At 36.6% G+C, this 27,620-nt stretch overlaps 1 protein-coding gene across 13 annotated transcripts in view; it reads right to left on the bottom strand.

Annotated features, from left to right (window-relative positions):
• The window catches only part of GRIK2 (glutamate ionotropic receptor kainate type subunit 2), a 723,627-nt gene that overhangs the window by 202,829 nt on the left and 493,178 nt on the right, over window positions 1-27,620 (bottom strand). For all 13 annotated transcript variants that reach the window (XR_006263929.1, XM_043439138.1, XM_043439135.1 and 10 more), the window contains one exon: window positions 11,382-11,588. Coding sequence is in view for 12 of the 13 variants with exons in the window: in XM_043439138.1 (XP_043295073.1) it covers window positions 11,382-11,588 (207 nt within the window). In the remaining variant the exon portion in view is untranslated. The remainder of the gene's footprint in view (window positions 1-11,381; window positions 11,589-27,620) is intronic.

Here is a 27,620-nt window from a genome sequence, read left to right as displayed (position 1 = left end):
AAAGAAGGCTGAGTGCCAAATAATTGATGCTTTCAAAATGTGGTATTGGAGAAGACTCTTGAGAGACCCTTGACAGCAAGGAGATCAAACCAGTTAATCCTAAAGGAAATCAATCCTGAATATTCATTGGAAGGACTGGTGCTGAAGCTGAAGCTTCAATATTTTGGCCACCTGATGCGAAGAGCTGACACACCAGAAAAGACCCTGATGCTGGGAAAGATTGAGGGCGAGCGGAGAAAGGGCCAACAGAATATGGGATGACTGGATGGCATCACTGACTCAATGGACACGAGTTTGAGCAAAGTCAGGGAGATGGTGAAGGACAGGGAATCCTGGCATGCTGCAGTTCATGGGGTTGCAGAGTCAGATACAACTTAGTGACTGAACAACAGCAAGGGACTTCAGTATTATCTGTTATGTTTTATAACCTTTATGCTAAAAGAAACTTAAAGCAAAGTCAACAAACATGTTAACAGTTGCCACTTTGTGTCATGGGAAGTTATAAATAAATTTGCAGTTCTATGTTTTAGTGATTTTCCTTAAATTAAAAAAATAATAACGGTAACAATATTATCCTTGCCTAACTTTTTAAAACTGAAATACCAAATGCTTCCAGTAGAATGCAAACTTGAGGCAACATGCTATCAAAATTCAAAAGCTATGGCACAAGTTAATTCCTATTTAGTAGAAACTGGCTTTTGATTTAGGCTTCGCATTTCTGTGATAATACCGGGAGACTTTTTAAGTTCCTTGATAAACAAATGTTTGACTTCCTCCCTGGTATATAATAAAAGAGCAATCAGAAGGCAAGGCAAAGTGCAGTGAGGTCCTCTCAGCCTCATTTATGAAGTATAAAAGGCTTGATAGTGTTAAACACCAATTGTGTTGTTGAGCCAGCATGCAGGGAAGCATTCAGGCAGCTGGAAACCATTGCATCACTGGCCTTAAAAATTATATAAAAGACAACGGAATTAGGTCCTAAATGACTCCCCACTTTGCCATAGTTGTTTTATAAACTATAACCTATTTTTCCTCATTCTTTTCTTAATCTGTCAAATGCTTCCAAGTATTGTTTGCTTTTAAAATTTCAGTGGGCTCTTTAGAAGTGTGAAATGATCAGGAAAAGCCTTGGTGATCAGAGTTCCAACATGCAACCCTGTAGGCAAACCTTAAATAGGGAATGAGGTGAAAGAGCTTAAGGACTGCATGAATCACCAGGTGTCAGGGGACAGTGAGAAATAAATTAGATGTCAACATGTGTATTTGACATGTTGGGATTCCCTGGTAGCTCACCTGGTAAAGAATCTACCTGCAATGAAGGAGACCCTGGTTCGATTCCTGGGTCAGGAAGATCCTCTGTAGAAGGGATAGGCTACCCAATCCAGTATCCTTGGGTTTCCCTGGTGACTCAGCTGGTCAAGAATCTGCCTGCAATGCGGCAGACCTGGGTTCAACCCCTGGGTTGGGAAGATCCCTTGGAGAAGGGAAAGGCTACCCACTCTAGTATTCTGGCCTGGAGAATTCCATGGACTGTATATATAGTCCATGCGGTCACAAAGAGTCCAACATGACTGAGCAACTTTCACTTACATGTGTATTTGAAAGTTTATACTACAACCTATCAGTATCTCTGCAATACTTTGAGTGGGACATCTTTGAGAAAACATGGGTGATTAAAGAAGAATCTGACTATAATGTGTAGGTACATTCCTAAAGAAGAGGCAGGGAGTACATAATAAACACATAATAAGGTGGCAAGTGTCTGAACTAAGTTGGTGAGTGTAAAACTGGAAGATAGGGACAGATCTAAGGCCTATTTTTAGCCTGCACAAAGAGAGACTTGACATCCTGCTTTATTAGCTTATGTATGGATGTTCACAAGCATATCTTCCTGGTTTCCCACTGTGAGGGCAAACATCATCCAAGATTGAAAGTAATACAACTGTCCTTGCCTCCTTTAAGGAATCCCATGATAATATGTGCTGCTAGTTTATTGTAGCTTAGATATTTCCCTTCAAACTTACGAATAACTCTAGCTGGATTTATGAATAACATACAACAGTTGTCTCATGAGCCCACAAATGAGTTATCAGCCATAAGAAATGCATAGCCCAGAGCTACAAGTAAATGGACGCTCCACTTATTACAATAGTTGCATTACCAAGTTTCTGCGTACTCATCTCTACTCTCAGGTTCAAGAGCTAAGCTTGATTTTAATAATGAAAAATGATAAAATAGTTCATAAAATATTATACAGAAAGCTATGATGCTTTAATTTCCTGAGGAAAATGTGTCACTGTTTATTTCATTCCTTGGAGCTTGAATAGACACTCTCACTGGGGCCCTTGGAAGATAATATAAGAAGAAAAGAATTTGGAAAATACATTGCATATTCTCTAAGGAGCAAGGTGTTTGAGTATAACATTTGTTGTGGCATACTGTGGGCCATTTGTATCATTCTTTCATTCTTGAATACTAAACACTTTCTCTCATCTGATTGCTTGTGTCTCCTAGTTATTTTCAGTGTATTTGAAGCAAGTGAATACTACCATGCACGTACCTCAATACCAGAGGATTTACGGAAAAAATGAACGGATACAGTAAAATATTGTCCTGATGTAGCTTTTAATCAGTTTGGTGACTTGCAAAAATTTTCAGTTTTTATAGCTGCCTAGCACATTTCAAATAGAATGGCCCAACAATCATCATAAAAACTTAAATGATGGCTAGCTTGATGAATCAGCATTAAAATACTAAAAAGAGTAGGTCATCTATGTTAATGAAAAAGTGCATAGATTTTACTTAATTTTCTCTGCAGTAGTACCTACTATTAATATATTCCATGAAACATTCAAATAATATGATTCTGGAAAATTTTTATTTTAAAAATATATATTTGAGAAATGTCTGTTTAAAGGATTAAAGCAAGGGAGATAAACCTTTTAACATTCAGTCATACATTTAACTCAAATTTGATACAATACCAAATTATACAATAAATATAAGAAGATCCAAAAACATTTTGACTTTTCCAATAATGAGTTATTTGATTTAAAAATAATATTAAATAGAAATTTTCGAAAGAATTAGGTGTTCCTGATTTGCTAAACATTTCTCCCCTTTATCCTACCTATTAGTCATCTAATATCAGATTTGATTTCCTATCAATTCTTCCCTATGTTTAATTAATTCTAATATAAAACTACCATTCACAAGACGTGGATCGTTTAGGTAGGAAAGCACTGAGATATTGGAACATTGAAGGTTCCAATGAATACATTTTACATTAAAACTTAACACTAGTTTTACTATGATTTAATATAAAATTAATATCAATGGCAACTATAATCCCTACATCTTTCTCATTATATAGTGTCTAAATGTTATGCTTTTTAGTCTTCAAAAGTAATACTCATAAACTATAATAAAAACAGAATAAGTAAGAAGAGACAAACTTTGAATTTATTAGTTCAAACTTATATCTCTGTTTCCTGATTATCTATTATTTGTCATACACTGCATTAGGAAACATATGTGTGTGTACATAATTCGTAATTATTAATATGATACTCTATCTATTTTATTTTTGAGAAGACTAAGGCTTAAAGAGTTTGAAGCAATGTGACCAAAGCATAAAACTATATAGTGACACAGTTAGGACCTGAACCAACATCTGTCTCACCAAGTACTTACTAGGACACTTTCTGTGCAGTCCTGTTTTAGAAATGATGGGGGAAGAAGGTGTTTTAAGGGGAAAGGCTTATCATTTTCCAAGGACTAACAAAGCTTCAGGGAGCCACTGTCTCCTAATAACTTTCTGAGGTTCTGTCTTCATATTGCACCATCAAGAACGGTCCCTGGTTAGATTAAAATAAACTTAGAGATCATATCAAACCCTATACATCGAGGATCCTCTCAAGAATGAATGAGAGAGAAGAAGTGGGTAAAAGCAGTTATTATCAAAATAGACTTCCAACTATCAGGGCAAATTAAAGTTAAACATAAGAGACTCAATCCTCTCTACTGAAAATGACCAGAGACCCTTCCCCTTTTCTTAGAACATTTACTTAAGAAAACTTACAATTTCAAGTCCTTTCTCTCTCTCTCTTTTTGACATTGATGAAAACGTGAAAGTTAGTCAATCAGTCTGTTCATCTTTGTTGTTTTGCAGTGCTAAATTGTGTCCAACTCTTTATAACTCCACGTGTGTGCTAGTCATGCAGCTGCTTCCAGCTCTTTGCAACCCCATGGGCTGTAGCCTGCCAGGTTCCTATGTCCACGGAGTTCTCCAGGCAAGAACACTGGAGTGGGTTTCCAGTTCCTTCTCCAGAGAATCTTCCCCACCCAGAGATCCAAACCATACTGTTGTTGGGCTTAGTCACTCAGTTGTGTCCAACTCTTTGCAACCCTATGGACTGTAGCCCGCCAGGCTCCTCTGTCCATGGGATTTTCCAGGCAAGAATACTGGTGGGTTGCCATGCCCTCCTCCAGGGGTCTTCCCAACCCCGGGATTGAACCCAGGTCTCTGGCATTGCAAGCGGATTCTCTACCGTCTGAGCCACCAGGGAAGCCCCTGCAACTCCATGGACTGCATTAATCCTTCCAAGTCAGGGAAGCCTCTTGCCAGGTTTCCCACTAGAGGACGCCCTTTTTAAGGACCTGGGAAGTAACTATTTGAAATTGAATCAGGGGTGGGAGAGAGGCTCAAGAAGGAAGGGGTATAAGTATATATATATTTGATTCACTTTGCTGTATAGCAGAAACTAACAACATTGTAGAACAATTATATTCCAATAATAAAATTAAAAACAGAAATAGAATCACCCAGGAAGAGTGCATTCGAACTCCAAATTTCTGTGGAAATTTCTGCGGGTGAGTGCCTAAAATCTACCTGCTGTCATAAAGGTCTGAGAAGCTCATTCTTCTATGGCATAATTGGCAGCATAAAGCCAATTATCTAACACAGATGGTCATCCCAGCTCAGTTCAGTCACTCAGTCATGTCTGACTCTTTGTGACCCCATGAGCTGCAGCACACCAGGCTTCCCTGTCCATCACCAATTCTCAGAGCTTGCCCAAAATCATGTCCATCAAGTAGGTGATGCCATCCAACCATCTCATCCTGTCGTCCCCTTCTCCTCCAGTTACCAAATAAATTTAATATGAACTATGTGTGACGAGCAGTACTTTCAAGACTTCTCGAGGACTGGTTGTTTCTCTTCAGAACACATATGTACTATAATGGGTTGCATCTGCTTGGCTATATATAAAAGGCTGATATTTCTTTCTGTCTTTGCCATCTCTTAGCAAATTGCCTACAGTATACATCACATTCCAGTTTAATGCTTTTCCATAATATTATTTTGTTTTTCTTCTATCTTTGTGGAGACAGTTTCTGGGTTGGAGGAAGATCTTATTTGTAATGACATTTCCCCATCACAACACCTGAATAAATACAGCCTCTTTATGGTTATGCCCCCTCTACTTGACCATAAATTTGAGAAAGTCTATAAAACTGGATTGGCACATAACCTGTATAAGATAAATATCACTTGCTTCTGCCCCCAAGTTCACATACAAATGATAAGTACCATAATTCAGATGCGGCTGACTCTAGCCCACAATTCTAGATGTGGACATATGATTCAGGTGGGGCCGTTCCACTAACCACCTCCGCAGTCCCAGCCTTATAGCTTAGTTCACAGATGGGAAGATGGTCCTAGTTGGCCCAGTTGACACTCCTCTCCCCTCACCCCAACACCCTAAAAATTGGTTTAGCTGAAACTTTAGCTAAAGGAGACCACTCTCTTTTTAGAAGGAGGACTCTAAGAAATAGGTAAACTTAGATTTCTCAACCTCAATACTACTGCTTTTTGGGGCAAGTAACATTTTGTTATGAGGGCCTAAATACATTATTCGGAGACTAGCATTTCTAGCCTCTACCCCTTGGTAGCAACACCCCTCCCCGTCTCCTTAAACTGTGACAGTAAATATGTCCCCCAACATTGCCAAATGTCTCCTGAAAAAAATCGCCCAGGTTGAGAACCACTGGCCTAGGGCCAACTTGAGCCACCTTTGTCACTATGTAGAAAGAAAGTGTTTAAGAATAAAATCAATAAAGAGAGTAAAGCCAAGAGATAACAAGGCAGTGAAAGAGAGACCAATGTATGCAATGGCCTGCTTTAAGTCCCTGGATTGAATGTACTTGAAGTGAAAATCACTGCTGGATGTTTTTTGTAATGTGCGGCTTTTAAAAAATATATGTTTGTATAAGCTCTATTTAGCCAGGTTTAATACACTTGCAACTCATATAGCCCCAATTGATAGTAAAGCTACTGTAAAACTTTGTTATTGTTTAGTCTCTAAGCCGTGTCTGAGTCTTTTGAGACCCCATGGGCTGCAGTCCACAGGGTTTGTCTGTCCATGGGATTTCCCAAACAAGAACACTATACAAATTACATGCAAGTAAATAGTACAGATATTAAGTCGGTAATTAAAGTGTAATGGTGTTGTACAATAAGAATTATGTGGAAACCCATTGTAGGTGGACTTCCTGGGGTCAGGTGAGGAAGCCTCACTGGTGAAGTGTTTCTGAAGCTGAGCAGAAGTAGTTTGGATGAGGTGAGCTAGATGGGGGTTGAGGAGAGTTCTGGAGACAGACAACTAGACTGGAGGCAAAGGAGAAGAAGAATGAAAAAAGCCCACATGTGGGTGGAGAGAGCAGAACAGATGAAAACATAGGTGTGCCAGTTAGAGTCTCAACGGAAAATAGGTGCACACTCATATGAGGATATGTGAGCAGGATTTATTTATAAAAGGACTAACGATTTTCAAACTTCCGAGAACATCAGAATATCATCAGGGAGGCTTGTTAAAAGAGAGATTGCCAGATTTCACCACAGTTTCAGATCAGGTAGGTCTAGAGTGGGACCTGAAAATGTGCATTTCCAACACGTTTGAAAGTGATACTAATTCTGCGGGTCTATGGAATATACTCTGAGAACTACTGGTAAAGGGAATTTTAAGATTTGGTGTAGGAACCCAAAGCCATTAGCAGCTAAGCTGTAAACACCCCTAACTATGTAGGGTATAAATTGGAACTGAGAGCAGAACAGAGATTTGTGTAGAGCAGACATGATTGCAAGAAACTGGCATACAATGTGAAGACACAAGCCAATCTAAGACAATATCTCAGAGAATGGAACAAGGAGCAAAATAAATACCCTAACCTTACTCTGACTTGGACCTTTGGTTGGGAAGCTCTGTTGATTTATTGTATGTAGAACAACCTCCCAATACAGAAAGCAGGGTGGAGAAGGTCTGAGAGTCTGTCTGAAGGGTCAAAAAGACTTCCACAGGAGATAAGCAAAAATCAATGCAGAAGGGCTTGTAAATATATTATACAGTTGGTCCTATATCCTTCAGACAGTGAAAACTACTGAGAGATTGTATGCAAAGAAGGGGCATGATCAGATTTATCTTTCTCAAACAAGACTCTAGTTGAAGATATGAATAGCTACCAGATTAGAGAGCTTCCCTGGTGGCTTAGATGGTAAAGCATCTGCCTGCAATGCAGGGGACCTGGGCTTGATCCCTGGGTCAGGAAGATCCCCTGGAGAAGAGGATGGCTATCCACTCTAGCTAGTATTCTTGCCTGGAGAATTCCATGGACAGAGGAGCCTGGCAGGCTAAACAGTCTATGGGGTAGCAAAGAGTCAGACACAACGGAGCGACTAAAGACACTTTCACCAGATTAGAAGGAGACAGTTCTCATATGGGGCTCTTAATTCACGTGACTATGGAGCTGGAGAGAAGCAGGGCACTCTCAGAATCATTTAAGGCCATGCTTAATATACGATGCAAACATGATACTACATTTTTGGCTTGGGAAAACTGTTGAATTGTTTATGCCACTTATTGATATATAAAACTCTTCAGTAGGAGCAGATTCAGAAAAAATGAATAACACCTTCAGCCTGGAACATCCTTCCTTTGAGGTGCTTATGAGACATTCATGTGGAAAATATACCAGAGGTAGTTAGATATATGCGTTGAAAGCTCAGGGCTGAAGATGTAGAATGGAGAAACTTCAGAATAAGAATGGTAATCAAGCTCTGAAAGAGGATATAATTTTATCTAAGAAAAGTAAGGAGTGGGAGAAGTTCAGGGTGTTGATTAGTAGTTCAGTTACTACTTTACATTGAAATTAGCATATTCATGAACATGCAAACTAAGTTGAGGTGGTATAAGGAAAAATACACTGACTACAGTCATCATTTTAGTTTAATGTGACATATGCTAAACATTTAAAACTAAGGCTAAGCCAACAGTATGTGTCATGAGGAAAGTATCAAGAAAGGGTGTATTGAAATAGGGATAGTACTTTAGCACAGAAAAAAACAGAAAGTGAAGTGACAGGTATGACACTGAGAATAAAATGATTAAATAACTTAAAAGCTTCATCAATGGTCTCAACTCAATACCAAAAATACTTTCGGAGAAATAAATATCAAATAATAAAACCTTCCTTACTATTCCTTCATTTGGTGTATTGTTATCTTTTATGCCATAGCTCTATTCATATAACCTCACCTTCATTTTCTACTCTATAGTTTCCTTAAAGAAACATGTAGGTACAAAATCAAGAAGAAATAAATTCTAGAAACATAAAACTTCTAATCAATTTTGGATCTCAAAAAACTTAAATAAAAGAACATTAACTAAGCAGACATGACAAATATAAAGCATAACGGGATTGGTTTGGCATAAAGGCATTGGTGATATAACATTTTTGTGTTTGACTAAAATAAAAGTCTCCCATAAGTTAGTTATTCATAGAACTCACTCTATAGTGAATATTCATTGTATTGGTCTGTATAGCATCCTGTCCACTTTCTTCAAGTAGAAGCAACCTAATTTTCCTCTGAAAACCCAGTTTCTCAACTCTAAATCTATATGGTTTTAATCTTCACTGGTGGTCCAGTGGTTGAGAATCCACCTTCCAATGCAGTGAAAGTAGGTTTGATCCCTTGTGAGGGAACTAAGGTCCCACATGTCCCAGAGGGAACTACGAAGATCCCTCATGCTGCAACTAAGCCCAGATGCAGCCAAAAAATTAATTAATAAATAATTAATTAAGGTATTGACTCTATCTCCTAGTTTCTTGTGAGTATATGCCCAGAATAATCAATGAGAATATCATTTCCCTCTGAATTGGATAATTGGCACAGAATTTAGTTTATGAAATGGCAACCCACTCCAGTATCTCTTGCCTGTGAAATCCCATGGACAGAGGAGCCTGGCGGGCTACAGTCCATGGGGTCACAGAGAGTTGGGCACAACTGAAGTGACTTAGCACTTACAAAGGTCAGGATGGGGCTTCCCCAATAGTTCAGTAGGTAAAGAATCTGCCTTCAATGCAGGAGACACAGGAGATGTTGGTTTGATCCCTGGGTTGAGAATATCCCCTGGAGAAGGAAATGGCAACCCACTCCAGTAGTCTTGCCTGGAGAATCCCCTGCATCGAGGACCCTTCCAAACAGGTGCAAACAGTTGGACATGACTGAGTGACTATCTACACACACATAGGTCAGGCAAATAAAACTGAATTTGGAGTTTTTGATAAAATTATACCTTCCAGGTGCTGTATTTCTACCTAGATGATTAATCTAGAACTGCTGGTAGCAAGTGTTGTCACTTATTGAGAGGCACATGTCTAAGAGTAAGACAAATATAAGGAAGTGAGAACTAAATTGAGGCAAAAGATAAGAGAAATAAAATATTAATAGTCCAAATCCAGCCACACTACCTCTAGACTTCACAGAGATGCAAACCAATAAATGACTTAAACCAGCTTGAGTCAGGTTTATGAAAGTTATTGTTATATTAATATAAACTAACAGACAGTTTAAGGTTTTATATTTGATCCCAAATCATGTATATGTTCATCATCTTTCAATGTATTTTACAAAGTTAAAATATAAATGTCCCATATAAGGAGAATTTGTGAGAAATAACTGATTAAGTCTAGAAGTTCAAGAACTTACAGAGTAAATTCCAAATCATTAAAAGAAATATACTGACATTTTGAAGAAAATTGGGCTTTCCTTGTGGCTCAGCTGGTAAAGAATCTGCCTGCAATGCGGGAGACCTGGGAAGATCCCCTGCAGAAGGGAAAGGCTACCCACACCATTATTCTGGCCTGGAGAATTCCATGGATTGTATAGTCCATGGGGTCACAAAGAGTTGGACACAACTAAGCAACTTTCATTCACTTCACTTTGAAGAAAAAGGAATTTTTTAAATGTTAATCTGTTCCTAATCATTGTCTAATATCCCTTTCTTGACAGATAGATAGGTAGATAGCTAGACAGATCTCTTTTATTCTCTTTCTTGATGATGAACTTTGTAATTAATGGCAAAGTATCTTCAAAATGTTTTGAAAACTGCCTATGTTTGCTACTTCCGTTAAGTAAGAATTTTTGTTAAGGATACAACTCACAATGTTTTTTAAAAGAAAATTATTTAAATAACTTTGCAGAATTCTTTACAATAATTATGTGCCATAATATTAAGGAAAATGTCAAAATATGCTTAAATGTTACAAAACACATAGTCAAATATTATGTTATGATGTTTAAAAGAGTTTTTTCAAATAGATGAATTAATTGACACTGTCAACTGCCAAATTATGAAATAATGTTTTCCTGACCAAGAATAAATGCCTAAATTATTTCTTGAAAAATAAAATATCTAGGGGGGCTCAGGATGGGGAACACATGTACACCCATGGCTGATTCATGTCAATGTATGGCAAAAACCACTACAATATTTTAATTAGCTTCCAATTAAAATAAATTTTAAAAAATAGAAAAAAATAAAATATCTGTCATTCTGCTCTAATATGCTTAATATTCTTGCTTTATTTTTATATAGTATTTGATTCTAGATTTTTGTACAGATTTATTTCATCTTTAAAGACAATAAGCATCTTATCTTAGTACAGAAAATTTTTATCATGAAATTTAGAATTTGTACCACCCATTCTCTCCATTGATTAGAAAGCTAATATTATGAAATTGAAAGTGAAATTCATTGTTAAGAAACTGAATTCCATCTTATAAATCAAGACCAAAACTTCAATATTTTAAATCAATGACTACGCATTAATTTAAGATAGACACATGTCTCTAACAGAATTATATTCATCCCTTATATTCTTTATGCTTGACAAAAATAATATATACTTTGAATAACATTATTGGAAAAGTAAATACTTAAAATATATCACTGTTCTTTGACATTATTAACCCTTGACCATCAAAAACAGGTAAATCTAATAGAAATCTTCCAAAGGTAGTAATAATGAGAAAAGGGACTTACATGATCAATTAGTTCACGGACCATTCCATTCCATTGTCCATTGGCATCATCCTGGGCTCCATATTTTCCATCCTCCACAAGTCTAATTTCATATGTAAAGCCAAGGATTGTAGATAACTCTCTGAGGAGGTCAATGCAATAGCCCTCAAATCGATCATTTCCATAAAGAGGTTTGTCAGACTTTTTAAACAGAACATAGGGTTCCTCCTAGAAACAGTGAACATGAAGGTGGGAAGTGTCTGTTAATCATGAAACTATTACAAAAATTATAACTTTGGTAATAAGTTGGTAAAGATAGAAAATTCCATATTAATTTAAAGCAGTCAATTTTATTTTTTTCTCATTGTGATTAGCATAGTTTGAGACACTAAGAAGGCATATTACTTTGAGAACACTTATGTCTCATAAGAGATATTTAAATATAATAACATTAACACAATTATATGATAAAATGATATGTTATATATATTATACCACATCTTATATCACATATGATAAATAATATATAAAATGATTACATACTATATAATATATAATACCAAGATGTAATTTCAATATATTGTATTTAATTACAATATGATTACAATATCCTAATTTTAATTATACCAAATAATTTCAAGTGTGCTGTTTTAGTGAGATTTATTGACAAAAGAATGAAAAAAGTCATATCTAATTGCCTACCACGTGCTAAGAACTGAATTAGACACTTATATATACATTATCTCATTCTTTATCTCATTCTGTTCTAAGAACTATCAAAATTACGACTACTATAATTATAAAAGAAAAAACAATAGCTTACTTTAGAGTATAGATGAAGTCACTAACACATATCAAGTGCTGGTGCATTCATCCAACATTTTACTGAGCACCTAATGTAATTCCTGAATCATGAAGTTTATGGTATAGAAGAAGAAATCAATAATAAATGCCTAAATGAACAGAACTCATTACTTCTGATGCTGATCAATTGTATACATAAACTAGTGCAATAAGACATTGAATGACATATCAAGGTACTTGCAAGAGAAGACAAAATTAAGTAATATGTCTGGAAACCTTTTCTGAGGAGATGAAACATGCACTAGAACTTAAAAGTTGAGAAGGAGTCTAGCCATTTGAAAATCTGAAAGAAGATCATTTCAAGCCAAGGACACAGCAGTAAAAACCCTGAGAGCAATATGACACTAGAGTGTATGAGGAAGAGGACAACAGCCATCAATATGATTGAAGCCACATCTAGGAGGTGAGGGAATTAGTTGAACAAGGTAAAAATGAAGAGCAAGTGAAAGTGAAAGTCGCTCAGTAGTGTCCTACTCTTTGCAATCCCATGGACTATATAGTTGATAGAATTCACCAGGTCAGAATACTGGAGTGAGTAGCCTTTCCCTTCTCCAGGAGAACTTCCCAACCCAGGGATGGAACCCAGGTCTCCTGCATTGCAGGTAGATTCTTTACCAGCTGAGCCACAAGGGAAGCCCACGAATCCTGGAGCGGGTAGGGTAGCCTATCCCTTCTCCAGGGGATCTTCCTGACTCAGGAATCGAACCGGGGGCTCCTGAATTGCAGGCAGATTCTTTACCAACTGAGCTATGAGGGAAGCCCAATGAAGAGCAAGTGAGGAGCCAAATCTTATAATGCCTTGCAAAGCAGGCCCTATCAAATACTGTATGTTTAACTAAGGGCTAAGAGAATCCACATATCTGCACATTTTATTGGAAGTGGGTGGAACATCATATGACAGATTGTCCTATAACTAAACCAGGGTGCAACTGGCTCTACTACTTCCTATTTGACAGTGGACAAAGTCTCTGGAAGTTTCTCTCTAGAGTAAGATGTTGCAAAGTGAAAAAGTTTAGGAGACTCCCATGCCAATCCATTTAGCAAGCAATCACCCTCTTCCCAACCCCTAGAAAATATCAGTCATCTCATGAGGGCCATCACACCCAAAGACATTTTGGACCAACAGCAATGAGTCAGCTTGCCCATACTCATCTCAGAGACAAGACTAATTTTCTCTCTCTTGCCATCTCCTTTGACCTGGCTTATCCCTACTGTTTCTTGCACACTCTAACTTTCCTGCTCTTCTGATGCTCCAGTGTGTAAAAGAAGTTCCTTATTCCACATCTCACTTCCCTGGAATATAACATCCACATTATTCCATGCTTAATACAATACTTGGCACATAATATGTGCAAAGAAAATATTAACTGTATAAATGATAAGTTAATTTTCTGACTCAGTTTTCTTGTCTCTGAGTGGATTCAACAATGCTTTTAAGTTATTTTGAGAATTCAGCAAAAGGAACGTGGCAGATATAGCTTAATATTATTTCATTATTTTAGATGCAATAATTTCCCATGGATTCTAATAGACTTTGTTTCTACAGCAGTTTTAGATTTACAGTAAAACTGAATGGAAAGTTCAGAGTTCCCATATACCCCCTACCATCATGCATGCCAAGCCTCCCCCTCTACCAGCATCCCCCACCAGACTGATACATTTGTTATTGTTATAATACAATGATATGTAATTATCAGTCAACATCCATAATTTATATTAGGATTGTATTTTCTATAGGTTTTGTCAAATATATGACATGTAGTTCACCATTGTAGCAACATACAGAATAATTTCACTGCCATAAAATTCCTCTGTACTCTACCTATTAATCCCTCCCTCTCCTCTAAACCCTGGCAACTGCTAATCTTTTTTGTCTACAGTTTTCTCTTTTCCAGATGTCATATAATTGGTTTCATACTGTAATAAGTATGTAGCCTTTTCATACTGGCTTTTTTCACCTAGTAATATATATTTATGTTTCTTCCAAATCTTTTTGTGGCTTGATAGTTCATTTCTTTCAAATGCTGAATAATATCCCATTATTTGAATATACTACAGTTTGTTGATCCATTCACCTACCGAAAGACATCTTGGTTGCTTCCAAGTTTTGTCAATTATGAATAAAGCTGCTACAAACATTCACATGCAAGTTTTTGTATGGATACAAGTTACAACACATTTGGATAAACAGAAGTGCATTCAGTTAATACAAGAGTGTTTAGTCTTGCTAGAAACTGTCAAAATGTCTTCCAAATTAGTTGTACCAGTTGGAGTTTGCCACCAACAATGAATGAGAATTCCTGTTGTTATACACCCTCAACAGCACTTGGTGTTGTCAGTTTTCTGGATATTTTATTCATTCTAACAGGTATGTAATGATTTTTCAGTGTTTCCTTATTTCACAATTCTCTACAGAAAGATGATATTGAACATCTTTTTATATGGTTCAACTGAGTTTCATTAGGACTCTTTTATAGTTGTCATTTTTCAAAGAGGTTAATTTTCCCAGGCCACACAGCTGAGAAGAAATAAAGAACACTTAAGAGGAGTCAAAGGATAGATTTGCACTCAGGTTTTCTAAATTCCGAGATGCATACTTTCCCACAATCTCATACTTCTTTCTAAACCATTTAGGTAATTTGTGGAAAACCTACATATACTGCTTCCCTGGTGGCTTAGAGTGTAAGGCATCTGCCTGGAATGCAGGAGACCCAGGTTCGATCAGAGACCCAGGTTTGATCAGAGAACCAGGTTCAATCCCTGGGTCAGGAAAATCCCCTAGAGAAGGAAATGGCAAAGAGTTGGACATGACTGAGCGACTTCACACTTTCACATATGCTGCATTTCCAAATGGAATTAGTTAAAACACATAGAAATCAGAAATTAATATGTAATTAAATTCAAAGCTAGGTACTTGGGCTTACCAAAAGGTAAAAAGTACATTTAAGATCCTGTCTAATTTTTATATGGGGTTACCCGGTGGCTCAGTTGTAAAGAATCCACCTTCAATGCAGGAGATGCGGGTTGGATCCCTGGGTTGGGAAGATCCCCTGGAGTAAGGCATAACAACACACTCCAGTATTCTTGCCTGGAGAATCGCAGGGACAGAGTCTCTCGCGGGCTACAGTCCAAAGAGTTGGACATGACTGAAGCGACTTAGTGTGCACACATTTTATGTACTATGTGATCACGTATAAAATGTATTTCCCAGGGATACAGTGCTACAAATCTGACAGATATAGTCCTCTTCCACCCTTAGGGATAGTATACTCATTTTCCTCTCTACACTTCCTGGCCTTCTAATCTTTAAAGTTGGATAACACATTTCTGTGGATCACAAGTTAAATGCCCTTGTTACCTGGGGAGAGGAGGAAGCCCTGCAGTTGAACAGCTTTCTTGTGCTAGGTATTCACAGTTCAGGCACAGTCAGTTATCTCCTTTTCTGCTGCCCCACAATAATTTTTACCATAATATTTATCATATTGAGTAGGGAGTGCTGATTTACATATATATATCTTCTGAACTAGAATTGAGCCATTTATATGGCAAGATAGGAGCCATTTATATGGCAAATTTGCATCAAAAGCACCAAACATCACCAGGCACATAGCAGGGTTGCAAATAAATGACTGTGTAATGAACTGGATGGAAATGAACTGTTATGGTCAACTGGGGAAGCCAAGGCAACTTGAACTTGAAGGAAAAATTTTATAAGACAGCTAAGTTCTATGGGGTTTGGAGATGGTGGTAACAAATCTTCAGGTTCCTAACCAGTGGCCAGGGGCTTAGGGACGTGAGAAGGACATACCATGTTCCCCTTAAGAGGAAGGAACAGCAAGAGAATTTCTGGCTGGTGGAATGCGGGACAAAGAAGCATTTTGGTACAAAAATGATCAAATTCACACTTTGGTTGCAGTCAGTTTCTCATCTATAAATAAACAAATGTGTATTATTTTTATTTAAAAGGCCACAGGTTGACCATTTTTCAAGCTCCAGTCACTAAGTAACAGCACAAACATTTTCCAAGTGTTTAATTACTGCCCATTCCTGTTCTAAAAGCTTTTCCTTGGCTTAATTTATTTATTTCTCATTACAGGCAAGCAAAGTCAGTGATATCATTATTAATTTTTATATTTTACAGATAAAGAAACTGAGGGCTGGGGTGCTAAGTGTTTTGCATAAGGTCAACAGCCAGCATACAATCTAGGCAATCAGACTACTGAATCACTTACCGTTCTACTATACTTTCCACATTAAATAGTTCCTAGTGATGGTTTCTAAACTGCATATAAATGCATAATTATACAGGGATCATTAGCTAACTTAACATGTATTGTCTGGTTTTATTATTATTTTTTCAATCAACTGGGATTAGTATTAGTATACTGCATGCAAAATGGTAATACATTTATTAATTGCACAATGCAATCAAAATGAAATTGGTGAACAATAGAAGTAAATATATAATTCTAAAAATTCATTTTCTACATAATAAATTATTTTCTTTCCAAGTTAAAACGCACATTCTTATCATAATACTTGAAGAATTTGTAAAAATAGGGAATTCCCTCCTGTCCAGTGGTTAGGATACTATGCTTTCACTGCAGGAGACACAGGTTCTATCCTTGGCTGGGGAACTAAGATCCTGCATGCCAGTGCAGCCAGATAAATAAATAAAAATAAAATATAATAATTTGTAAAAAATAGCATATTTTCAGCCCAACAGCTTTAGGAAGCAACACATACATGTCTAAAAAATGTTTTCCTCCTATTTGCATTATTAAGTCATGATTGTCTCTATTTAAAAATTTTGCTCCAAAATATTTATGGTATACTTTTCATACAAACTTACCTGAACATTGGAGAAAATATGATAAACATTAGTGATTACTTAAAAGTGTGTAAGGCAAAAGGACATACAGGCACAAGGAACAGAAGCAGAGAAAAAATTCCAAAAGTTATCGTGCTATTTAAATGTCACCCATCCAGCTTGTTGTAGTAGTAACCATCCTACCTATTAATTTGATTTCCTTCACTTATCAGCTAATAAGAAAACCTCTGTCATAGGCAAATAAATGTGTTGATCTCTGTGAGATTAAAAAGCCTATTTAGATGTATATTTTAAACAGGTTTTCATATCACTAGGAAAAAATATGTTGTCTGAGTGCATCTTTTTGGTATTTATGTGTCTCCACAGTGTCTAATATCATTCTTCCCGTATTTAATTCTGAGAAGTAAGACACTCTTTTCCAGCTGTGATTCCTATCTCCAGTTACACTGTGTCACAAGACAGTTTACATCGAGTTATGACTCTCCTTTAGACTCTTCCTCTGTTTCACACGGCACAAGGATAAATAACAACCTCATGTAAGAAAAGAAAAATGATACCAGAAGCAATTACTGTACCACATACTGAGTTCAATGAATAATATGATAAAACTCTCCTGGGCAACTTTACTGATTTTTCACATAGTCTTAAATCTCCACATCAGCATTTGCTAGAGGTAAAGGCACTTCATTCCACTGGCATCTGTAACAAGGATTTGTCAGCATTTCTACTATCAACCCCAGTTTTAAGGAACCTAATAACTCACGTATTTTTATCTGTATTAGACTGGGATTTGACACATAATAAACCCAAAATGAAGGTCTGAAAAAGTAAAATATGTTTAAGGTTAAGGGGAACAAAATGTTTTAGTTAAATATAATAAAATTTTATACTTTTGAAATGTATAACTCATATATCCCTCAGCCCTTATCTAAAAAGATATAAATGATCTTTTTTCATGTGTTAACCCTTGAACTATCATTGTCTCAAATGATTTCAAAAGATTAAAGATATTAAGATGCAAATTGATTTTCTATATGTATAAAATATCCCCTGCTATTACAATGATAAGAATAACAACTAATTTATTTATTTATTCAAACATATATCAAACTCTTATTGTGATACATACTCCTTAGGCTCCAGGTACACAATGATATCAAAACAAAAAAATACCTAAAAATCCCAACTCTTATGGAACTCTCAATCTAGTGATGAATTTAATGTTTTTATTTATTTTAAATAATTTTGTATTATTGAATGGCTACTTTGATTCATTAATTACCAGAAGAACAATACCACTAGAGAGTACGTTTTTGAAAGGCATGACTTTGTGTCCAAACATTTGGGCGTGTATCAGGATCTGTGACCCCTCGATTCATTTCCTTGGGAAGCCAGAAATGGATATTCGGTTAGCCCCAGTCAGGTTCAGAATTTACCCTTCTGACCAAAGCTCTTTTAAAGTTTGTTTGCAGAAGCCAGCTGAAACCGCATTTATTTATGGGTAACAATATCCTTGCCTATGAAGTATTTATATTTTATGAATTCATGTTTATATTGTTAATGCCTCTTAAAGGCTGGCAAAAAATACTTTTTTAATAGTATTCATGTGAACCAAATGAAAAAGACACATGTTTATAACAGCAATATCATGTTAAACTTATGGAGATTAAAACTTAAAACTGAAGTTTATATTTTCCCAAGGAACTCATCCTTTCTTTCTATTTTTTGACCTTTATACTCTTTGTGTCCTATCACTGCCCTCATATGGAAAGAATTACGTAATAAATAATAAGAGAACAATCTAATTAACAGAGGGTGGAAATCAAGTAGGTGCCACAAAGTTGATTAGAAGTAAAAGGCTAATGACTGGGCAGTATGAACAGTGGAGGAATGATGCTGATGAAGTTGGCTTTTGAGGGAGGTCAGTCAGTTCTTTTGAAAGTATAGGAGTTATAACTTAATATGAGAAAAACCAAAAAAACTCAACATCTTGCCCTGGGAAGCTCAGAGGAGGCAAATGAAGAATCATGCTTTCAAAAGGGAGACTAAAGATGAAAAAACATTATCATACACAGCAATACCAAGAAGACGAGTATTTCTTTAACAAATAAGTTATCAACTCACTGTAACTATCTGACCATGACTTATCCCACTGCTCAAATAAACCACATCCATGGATGGAGTAAGAACACATAATGAATGACGTAAACATGTAAAGAAAAAGCCTATGATACCAGTAAGGATGTTTTCTCATTACTAAAATATGCTTTCAGTTGGCATGTTTTGATTTTAACTGGTTATCACCATTCTTAAATGGAATAGTGACCTAGAAGTAATAACAGCAACTCTGAAGATGATCAATGAATGACCATGTTTCTCTAACAGAGTACATTATAAGTTGTTAGATGATGTTTAACAAGATGCATGTAGATATCTACATTTAATAATCTAATGTCAAAATATAAATGTAAAATAGTTTTACTGTTCATCCATCCATTCATCCACTAATGCATCAATCATGCATGCACTAATGAAATACTTTTATGCAAAAATTTTGTATACCAATTTTCAAAACAGAGGTCAGCAAAGTGTCTCTTAAAAAACAAATAGTAAATATCTTTGGCTTTGTGGGTAATACATTTGTAACCATTCAACTTTACCATGGTAGAGAAAATCAGCCATAGAAGCAATGAATAGGCTGGCAAAAAGTGTCAACACTCTTTAAAAATCAATTTTTTAGAACTCTGGAATCTAATAAAAACTCACAACAACCAAGAGAATGCTTAGTGAAGAGGAAAACTATAGAATTTTGATAGGAGAGCTCTGTGGCATATCAATTTACGCAGTTACTACTGACACTCCCCAGCTTCGTGGCAGCCTTGAAAATGGAAACCTGTATTCCTGATGCAGATTGTACAGCACCACAGGGAACACTGTGGACCTAGTCTCAAATAACGTAGTGGTTCTGTGTTTTTACCCTGGTGGTGGTTCCCTGAAGAATCAGCTCAAGGATTTGCCTTTGTTTTGCCTACATAGCAGCTTCCCAGGGTTGAAACTGCTTCCTCGGTGGTTTTTTCATAAGCATTAATGGCAAATACACTTAGCCACTAACTTCTGGGCAAGAATAAACTGCAGGAGCGAGAGATAAACTAAAATGCCTGGGATAGAAAGGACAGAATAGGCTCAGGAAAGAGATACTTGGGACAATTAGGGTTATGAAAACCCCAGCATATTCAAGGAAATCTAGAAAGTCACATATGTGCCTGTGGCAGGACGTCAGCTCAGAAAAGACTGACTCTGAAAAGACTCTAAGCATTTTTACCTCTGGCTGGACTTCAGTCTCTGTGCATCCAGAAAGGGAAGAAGGCAGAATTGTAAACTGCCTGGATAGTTACATTTATTCTATTACTTTGATCTAACAAACAGCTAATAACAGTCCATTATTTTCCAATGCTAGTTTCACTAACAAGCTCTACATTACATTCAAGAAAGAGTCCTCCACCACAAATACATTCCCTTAGTTCTCAACTATGATAGATATATCTAAGGAGTGATTACTTTTTCTTTAATTCTATGAAAAATTCATATATCTCCTTATATTTGTTTTTTTCTCAACACTGAAAGTTTAATAAGTAATAGTACAAATAAAATAAATTTCCCACTAATATAGCATTATGGGGCCTATTGTGTGGGTCAATCACCTTGCTTATAAGAAAATTAATTATTAGACATAATTTCTCAAATCTCTTATTTTACTCCATTCCAATCTCTTCAAAGACCTTGATACTGGGAAAGATCGAAGGCAGGAGGAGAAGGGGACGACAGAGGATGAGATGGTTGGATGGTATCACCTACTCGATGGACATGAGTTTGAGCAAGCTCCAGGAGTTGGTGAAAGATAGCGAAGCCTGGCATGCTGCAGTCTATGGGGTCATAAAGAATTGGACACGACTGAGTGATTGAACTGAACTGAACAGAATCTCTTCAAAGAACATGTTTTCTCTTTTTATTTTTAAATTATCACCAATGTCTGTTTTTATCTTATTTTTTCCTTATTATCTATAAAATGAATAAACAAGTCATATCACTTTATCCATTCATTTATTTAGTCATTCAGCAACCACTTAATAGATGTCTATAAAGCTGCAGGCATTGTTCTGTGCCATGAAGATAAGAGTAAGGAAACATGGTACCTATTCTTAAGAAACATTACAGTCTAGTGACAGAGACAGAGACTAAGACAGATAAGCTTATAAGTAAATGTAAAGTCTTATGGAAACAGCATTTGAACTCAGTTCTCAGCCATGATTGTGCATAAAAATTAAATTAAATATTTTACAATTAAAATCATAATACTGATGCCTGGGCTCCATCCCCAAATTCTGAAGTTAATTATCTAGGATGCTACTCTGGCATTATTACTTTTCAAAAACTTTCTAGATGATTGTAATATATGGCTGGGGTAGTTTATGAGTATATGATCTGTGTGGTTTCACAGGACCCAGAACTCTGAAGATCTGTGCTAGGTTTAATATTCTGCTGGTGCTCTTTTGAAATTCTTAACAATTTTTAGTAAGAGAGTCTTGTTTTTGTTTGGTACTTTGGGTGGAAATGTGTAGCTGGTCCTATATGCAGTAAGCAATGAAAACTACTGTCTTAAAGTGGTCTAGACGGTAATATTTCAAAGCAAGAAAACTGTTCATGTAGATGCTGAAAAGAATAAAGAGCTTTGTATGATTTAAGTAAAAAGAGAGTGTGGGACAAGAAAGATATAGGGAATTAATATCATGAGAACCTCAGTAAGGAAGCAGACTTTATTCCTATAAAATTCTGAAATACAACCTAAATATAATCACTGTTGATCATCAGCGCTTGAATTCATATCCTGCTTAGAATGACATTTTCTTTCCTAAGATTATTTTTAAGCATCTACCTAAAACCAATTTTGATGCAGGAAATTAATTTGAGGTTTGTTTTTTTTTTTTTTCTGTAATAGTCTACCTTTAGGTAATTTCTTACTATTCAGACCTTGGATGAATTTGAATGCATGTTTGGGAGACAGAGAAACCAAACCAAAAGGAGGAAGATGTGATTTGCTAAGTGACTGCAAAGTCGAGTTTTCAATCACTAGGATTCTGCTTCTTATAATCTAGTGAAATGATTAGAGGTTGGGGACTTTTTGGTTTTAGAAAGGAGGACCCAATGTTAACCATCCACTAGCTCTACTTATGCTTCCAACAAAGGCTGATAGAAAAAATGGATTCAAATAAAGAACTAATACTAACTGGGCTTCTACCCTTATCCCATCCAAAGTTGATCAAATACTGGCAAACCTGTCAATGTTCCTGAATACCCATGCAAAACATATACACTAGGATTATTCATCAAGGATTAATAGTAGTTAGCAGCATTCATCTGCTCAAAGTTATTCTTTACACAATAAACAGTGAGTATAACTTTCAGCTGCTGCCTTTTATAATCAATAAAATCAATAAATGTTTATTGGGTATCCATCATTTAAAAGAAAACACTCTGCTGAGGAAAATGGTACATCTCCTAAGCACCTTTTAATCTAATTGAAAATACAGAACTTGCCCAGGAAAATGCAGACTAGTAATACAAATTCTCATGGAAGTGCCTAAGAAATAAGTTGTATAGATAAAAGGACCATTAGGTGTGCCCATTAAAGGAATGTAAAAATGTCTCAAAGTAGTCAGATAAATCATCCTAGAGAAAACGGCATCAGAAAAATGGACTGTATAATGAGTATAAATTAGACAAATGTGGAGAAGAAAAAGTTGTTCTCAGGTGGTGCAGTGGTAAAGAATTCTCCTGCCAATGCAAGAGACACAAGAGACACAGTTCCCACCCCTGGGTTGGGAAGATCCCCTGGAGGAGGAAATGGCAACTCACTCCAGTATTTTTGCCTGAAAAACTCCCTGGACAGAGAAGCCTGGTGGGCTATAGTCCATAAGGTTGCAAAGAGTTGGAATGAACTGAGTGACTGAGCACGGCCCATAAGAGCTGTTCCGGCAAGAGAAATGAAGAAGAGGAATGACAGTTTCTAAGAGGAAGATATTCATAAACACGTAAGAAAGCCTTATGGAAAATAGTAAAATGAGAACTACTCATTACTTACTAATTTTTGAATTACTTTATATCCATTAAAGTTATCACTTACTGATAACTTTGTACCAGGAACTATACTTATATTTTCCAAATTTTTATCTCTCCTACACACTTTAATTTGCATATTATTTTATTATCCTCATTATTAAATGATGGTAACTTACCCAAGGTAACTCATCTACTAAGTGGCCAACTCAAGATTCAAACCTAGATTTTCTGACTTCCCTTTGTCCCTTCAACCTGAAGAAAAGCCCTTTCTTAGGTAGTAAACTCAGTTACCCAGTGTCAACAAACCATAGAAACTGTCTGTTCCTCTGCTGAGGATTGGAGGGGTAGGTAATTTAAGGATTTGCATACATAAATAAATTTCATCATAAAAATCAATGAGTACCTAAAAATCCTTATGATTAAACTTAAAAATAATGTATTTGTACACAGTGTATTCTGGATGATTATCCCACAAGTTTTATTTACTAGAAAAGACTCTGCAATTTAAAATATTTAGAAATTCTACATAATCACATCCCTTTGAGATATCCATGATACATATGAATTTATTAAAGACTTGGTGATAAGGAAACCTAGCAAATTTGGCTTAACTTAGTATTTCCAAAAATCTATGAACCGCAGAGTTGTTGTAAGGCATGCCTGTATCATATACCTATCAGAATTGTGGAGCATACTCCAACGTTCTTATGTAACCAGATATGTGTGTGTGCGTGTGTGTGTGTGTGTGTGTGTGTGTGTGCTCAGTCATGTCCAACTCTTTGAGGTCCCATGGACTGTAGTGTCCCAGGCTCTGCTATCCTTGGAATTTTCCAGGCAAGAATACTGGAGTGGGCTGTCATTCCCTATGCCAGGGATCTTCTCAAACCAGGGATTGAACCAGCATCTCTTGTGTCTCCTGCATTAGAAGATGGATTATTTGCCACTAACACCACCTGGGAAATCTGATGTAACCAAAAAAAAAAAGCTATTGCTACAAACATAGAAAGCGCAAGCTGTAATGTAAAAGCAGTGTTTTGTTTCTAAGGTCAGACAGTATCATATTTGCCAAACAGTTGCAAATTTAAAAGTTCCAAAGAGGAAATATAAATCTAGATTTTCTTTTTAAGAGCACAAAGCTATGACAAACATGAACAAATGCATGGCCTTTGACTCTAATTACATTTGAATGCAGTATAAGAAATTCTGCATATAATATGAAATGCTTTCCAAACAGCTGTGTGACAAAGGCATTTCTTTTCTCTTAGTCCTGAAATGAAGTGGTTAAAAAATATCCATTTAGTTGGTTTCTTTTACCAATATGGGTTTAACTCAAACAAGGTGATGAAAACAAATTCATGAGTTATTTCTTTTAATTAATTACTACATAGAACTAAAACTAAGAAAACTCGGAACATAAAGTTTATAAGATCCTAGTTAATGGTACTCATTTTTATTTAGGTGACTAATAAGTGGCAATAAATGCCTTATGAGTAGTAGACCTAATAAAATACATTGACTGATAAATGGGTAAGAACTGGGGGAATCAAGTGTTATCCTGGATTTCTAGGCAAAATATACTCACTTTAGTGATGCCAGGAAAATGAAACACGTATGTGTTTTATGCCATGGAAAGAGTTCTGTATCTTTCTTTCTTGAGTCGCTGTAGCAGAGTTAATCGGAGTTAGGATATAATTTGTCACTAGGAGTACCATTTAAATCTCAAATAAAGAGAAGTAATTAGGAATCAATGTCAAGTAATCAAGTGTGGTTGAAAACCACAGAGAGCAGGACCTGAGTATCAGACACTGATGATCAGAAAGGGAAGTTAAGTTGGAAGTATCTGCCATGATTAGGACTTACTGGTCTTCAAGGTCTCATGATTGTCATCTGACAACCACAATTTCCCCATATGTGTAAGGGATTCTTGAGTCTATCTCAAAGGATAGTATATTTTTTCCCCCAGACTCTATATTCCTGGGAAGTCCTGAGTTTATAATTATTTGTCAAGCCAAACAGAATATAGCAGGTGTCAGGACAGAAGCAATAAAAGCATCAGGAAAGGAAAAAAAATGTTTAGTGGTATAGATTCACAGAAAACATGAGTTCTCTACATGAACAGTATCACCAATACTCATGACTCAAACCACCCTCTCTTTTGATAACTCCAGTTATGATTTCCAGTCCAGACCATTCTCTTCAGGCATGGAATTACATGTCTAACTGCCAACCAGATTATATACCATAGAAAAACTAAATGCTATATGTTCAAAATTAAAATTTAATATGTATTATCCACCCAAAAAAAAAATGTATTATCCCAATTTGCTATTTAACGCCAATTCTGTTTCGTGCCCTTAACCTCTGACCTCTTCTTAAACTCCAATTTACAAACCACTACTCCCCTTTAATCCCTTTCTTCACCCTATATGCCTTGGAAATTTCATTTCTTGCCCCCATCTTTGAACAATGCCATAGGTTGGAACTTTTCATCTTTCACTCTTGCAATATTCTCTTGGCTGGCCTCACTAAATTCTATCTCATAAACTACACACAATTCTATCTCCAATACTAAGAAGGATTTTTTAAAATCTCAAATTGATTATATCAATCATGCACTTAAAATCCTTCTAAATTGTCTCATTATGAAGAGCAGACAGTCTTAATCCCTTTAGGAGACCTACAAAGGCCTTTTCTCTGCTGTGGCCCGCCTTCTACCTTTTCCACTACTCTCCCACATAGGCTGGACTCCATCTGGAGTGGACTACTTACAGGAAGTTATCCATACACTCTAAGCTCTTTCACATGTCTGCACCTTCAACATAGGCTTCCCAGGTTGTCAGTGGTAAAGAATTTGTCTGCCAATGCAGAAGATGCAGTAGACACAATACCTAGCTGGGTAGGTAAGATCCCTTGGAGTAGAATATGGCACTCACCCCAGTCCTTGCCTAGAAAATTGCATGGACAGAGGAGCCTGGCGGGCTACAGTCCATGGGGTTGCAGAGTTGGGTATGATTGAGCACAAAGGTTTACAGTTCTCTGCCTTCAAACATACTTTTCCCACAGCCTGAAATATCTGGTATTCTTCACCTACTAGATCCTACTCCCAAAGTAAATACAGCTCAAGATTTGTGGAAAGCAGGCAGTGGCAGCCCCTCTCCTAATTCTTTACCAGTGTAGTTCTTAGGTTCTGGGCAAATATGAAAACTTCTGACAGTGAAAAGTAAGAGTAACAAAGTCTCGCTGAAAGTTGTAGGGATGGAATTTAGATAGGTACAGAAAACTGCATATGGAAGATAATTGCTAGGTTGTAGACAATGTGTAGGGCTTCCTTTGTGGCACTAGGAGTAAGGAACCTGCCTGCCACTGCAGGAGATGTAAGAGTGAGATGCAGGTTCAGTCCCTGAGTTTGGAAGGTCCCCTGAAGAAGGGCATGGCAATCCACTCCAATATTCTTGCCTGGAGAATCCAATGGATAGAGGAGCCTCGTGGATGACAGACCGTAGGGTTGCAAAGAGTCAGACACGACTGAAGTGACTAAACACACACACACACGCACACACACACACACACACAGAGCAAATGTGTAAACACACTAGGGCAAGAGCATAAACATGTTATCAAAAAGGTTCCTTTCTACTCGAGAGATAAAGCTTGTTCTAGATGGCTCCTAAGAAATAATTTGTATAAAAGCCGAGTGAAAAGAGAGGACTGGTTTTTGATAATGAATTCTGTTTAAAAACAAAGAATGGATTCTTGGAAAACTGTAGATCCAAAATTCAGTCTATTTTCTCATTTAGATGGAGGCTGCACCACTGTCCCACATTGCAATAGTGTGTTGCTAGGGCAGGAAGGTCAAGCTGACCTACTCACCTGACCAGGATTCACGACTTTTTAAAAATAATTCTTGAAAATATACACTTATAAGGCAATTGCTGAGGAAACTTGACTATCATTTTGAAAGAATTGACACTAAATGTAAGACTGCAGGAAACCAAGCAGCTTTGGTCTCCTAAAGGCAGCTGAAGAGAATGCTTTGTTTTCCTCACCAGAAGTTCTTGCTCAGAGGTCCATACTCCATGCCAACTAGACAACTAGGTAGATTTTCCAACACATTTCTGGGAAACTATCCATTGCCCTTGCCCTGACCCTAGCAGAAAACTGAAGGAGAAATTGAATTGAAGGGACTCTGGATTAACCATGCTGAAATCTAGAGAACACAATTAAAGTCTGTATCAGTCAAAAGTTCATTCTCCAGTCTGCTTTTCCTTCCTGATTGAGAATGCTAGCACCAAGATGATGTCACCTGGACTACAGGTTGTAGGATTTCTTTCAGAAATTATATAACGTGGAGAATAGATACATAGATGTAAGTGTTTATTAGACCCTCCAGGTGGAAAGTCACATCCCCCCAAACAGTCCATTATTATTGGAATTTCAAACCTGATGTC

Source organism: Cervus canadensis, chromosome 20, assembly GCF_019320065.1.
Source record: "Cervus canadensis isolate Bull #8, Minnesota chromosome 20, ASM1932006v1, whole genome shotgun sequence".
NCBI lineage: Eukaryota > Metazoa > Chordata > Mammalia > Artiodactyla > Cervidae > Cervus > Cervus canadensis.
The sequence above is the reverse complement of the archived record's forward strand: the minus strand, read 5'-3'. Positions and strand labels throughout refer to the sequence as shown.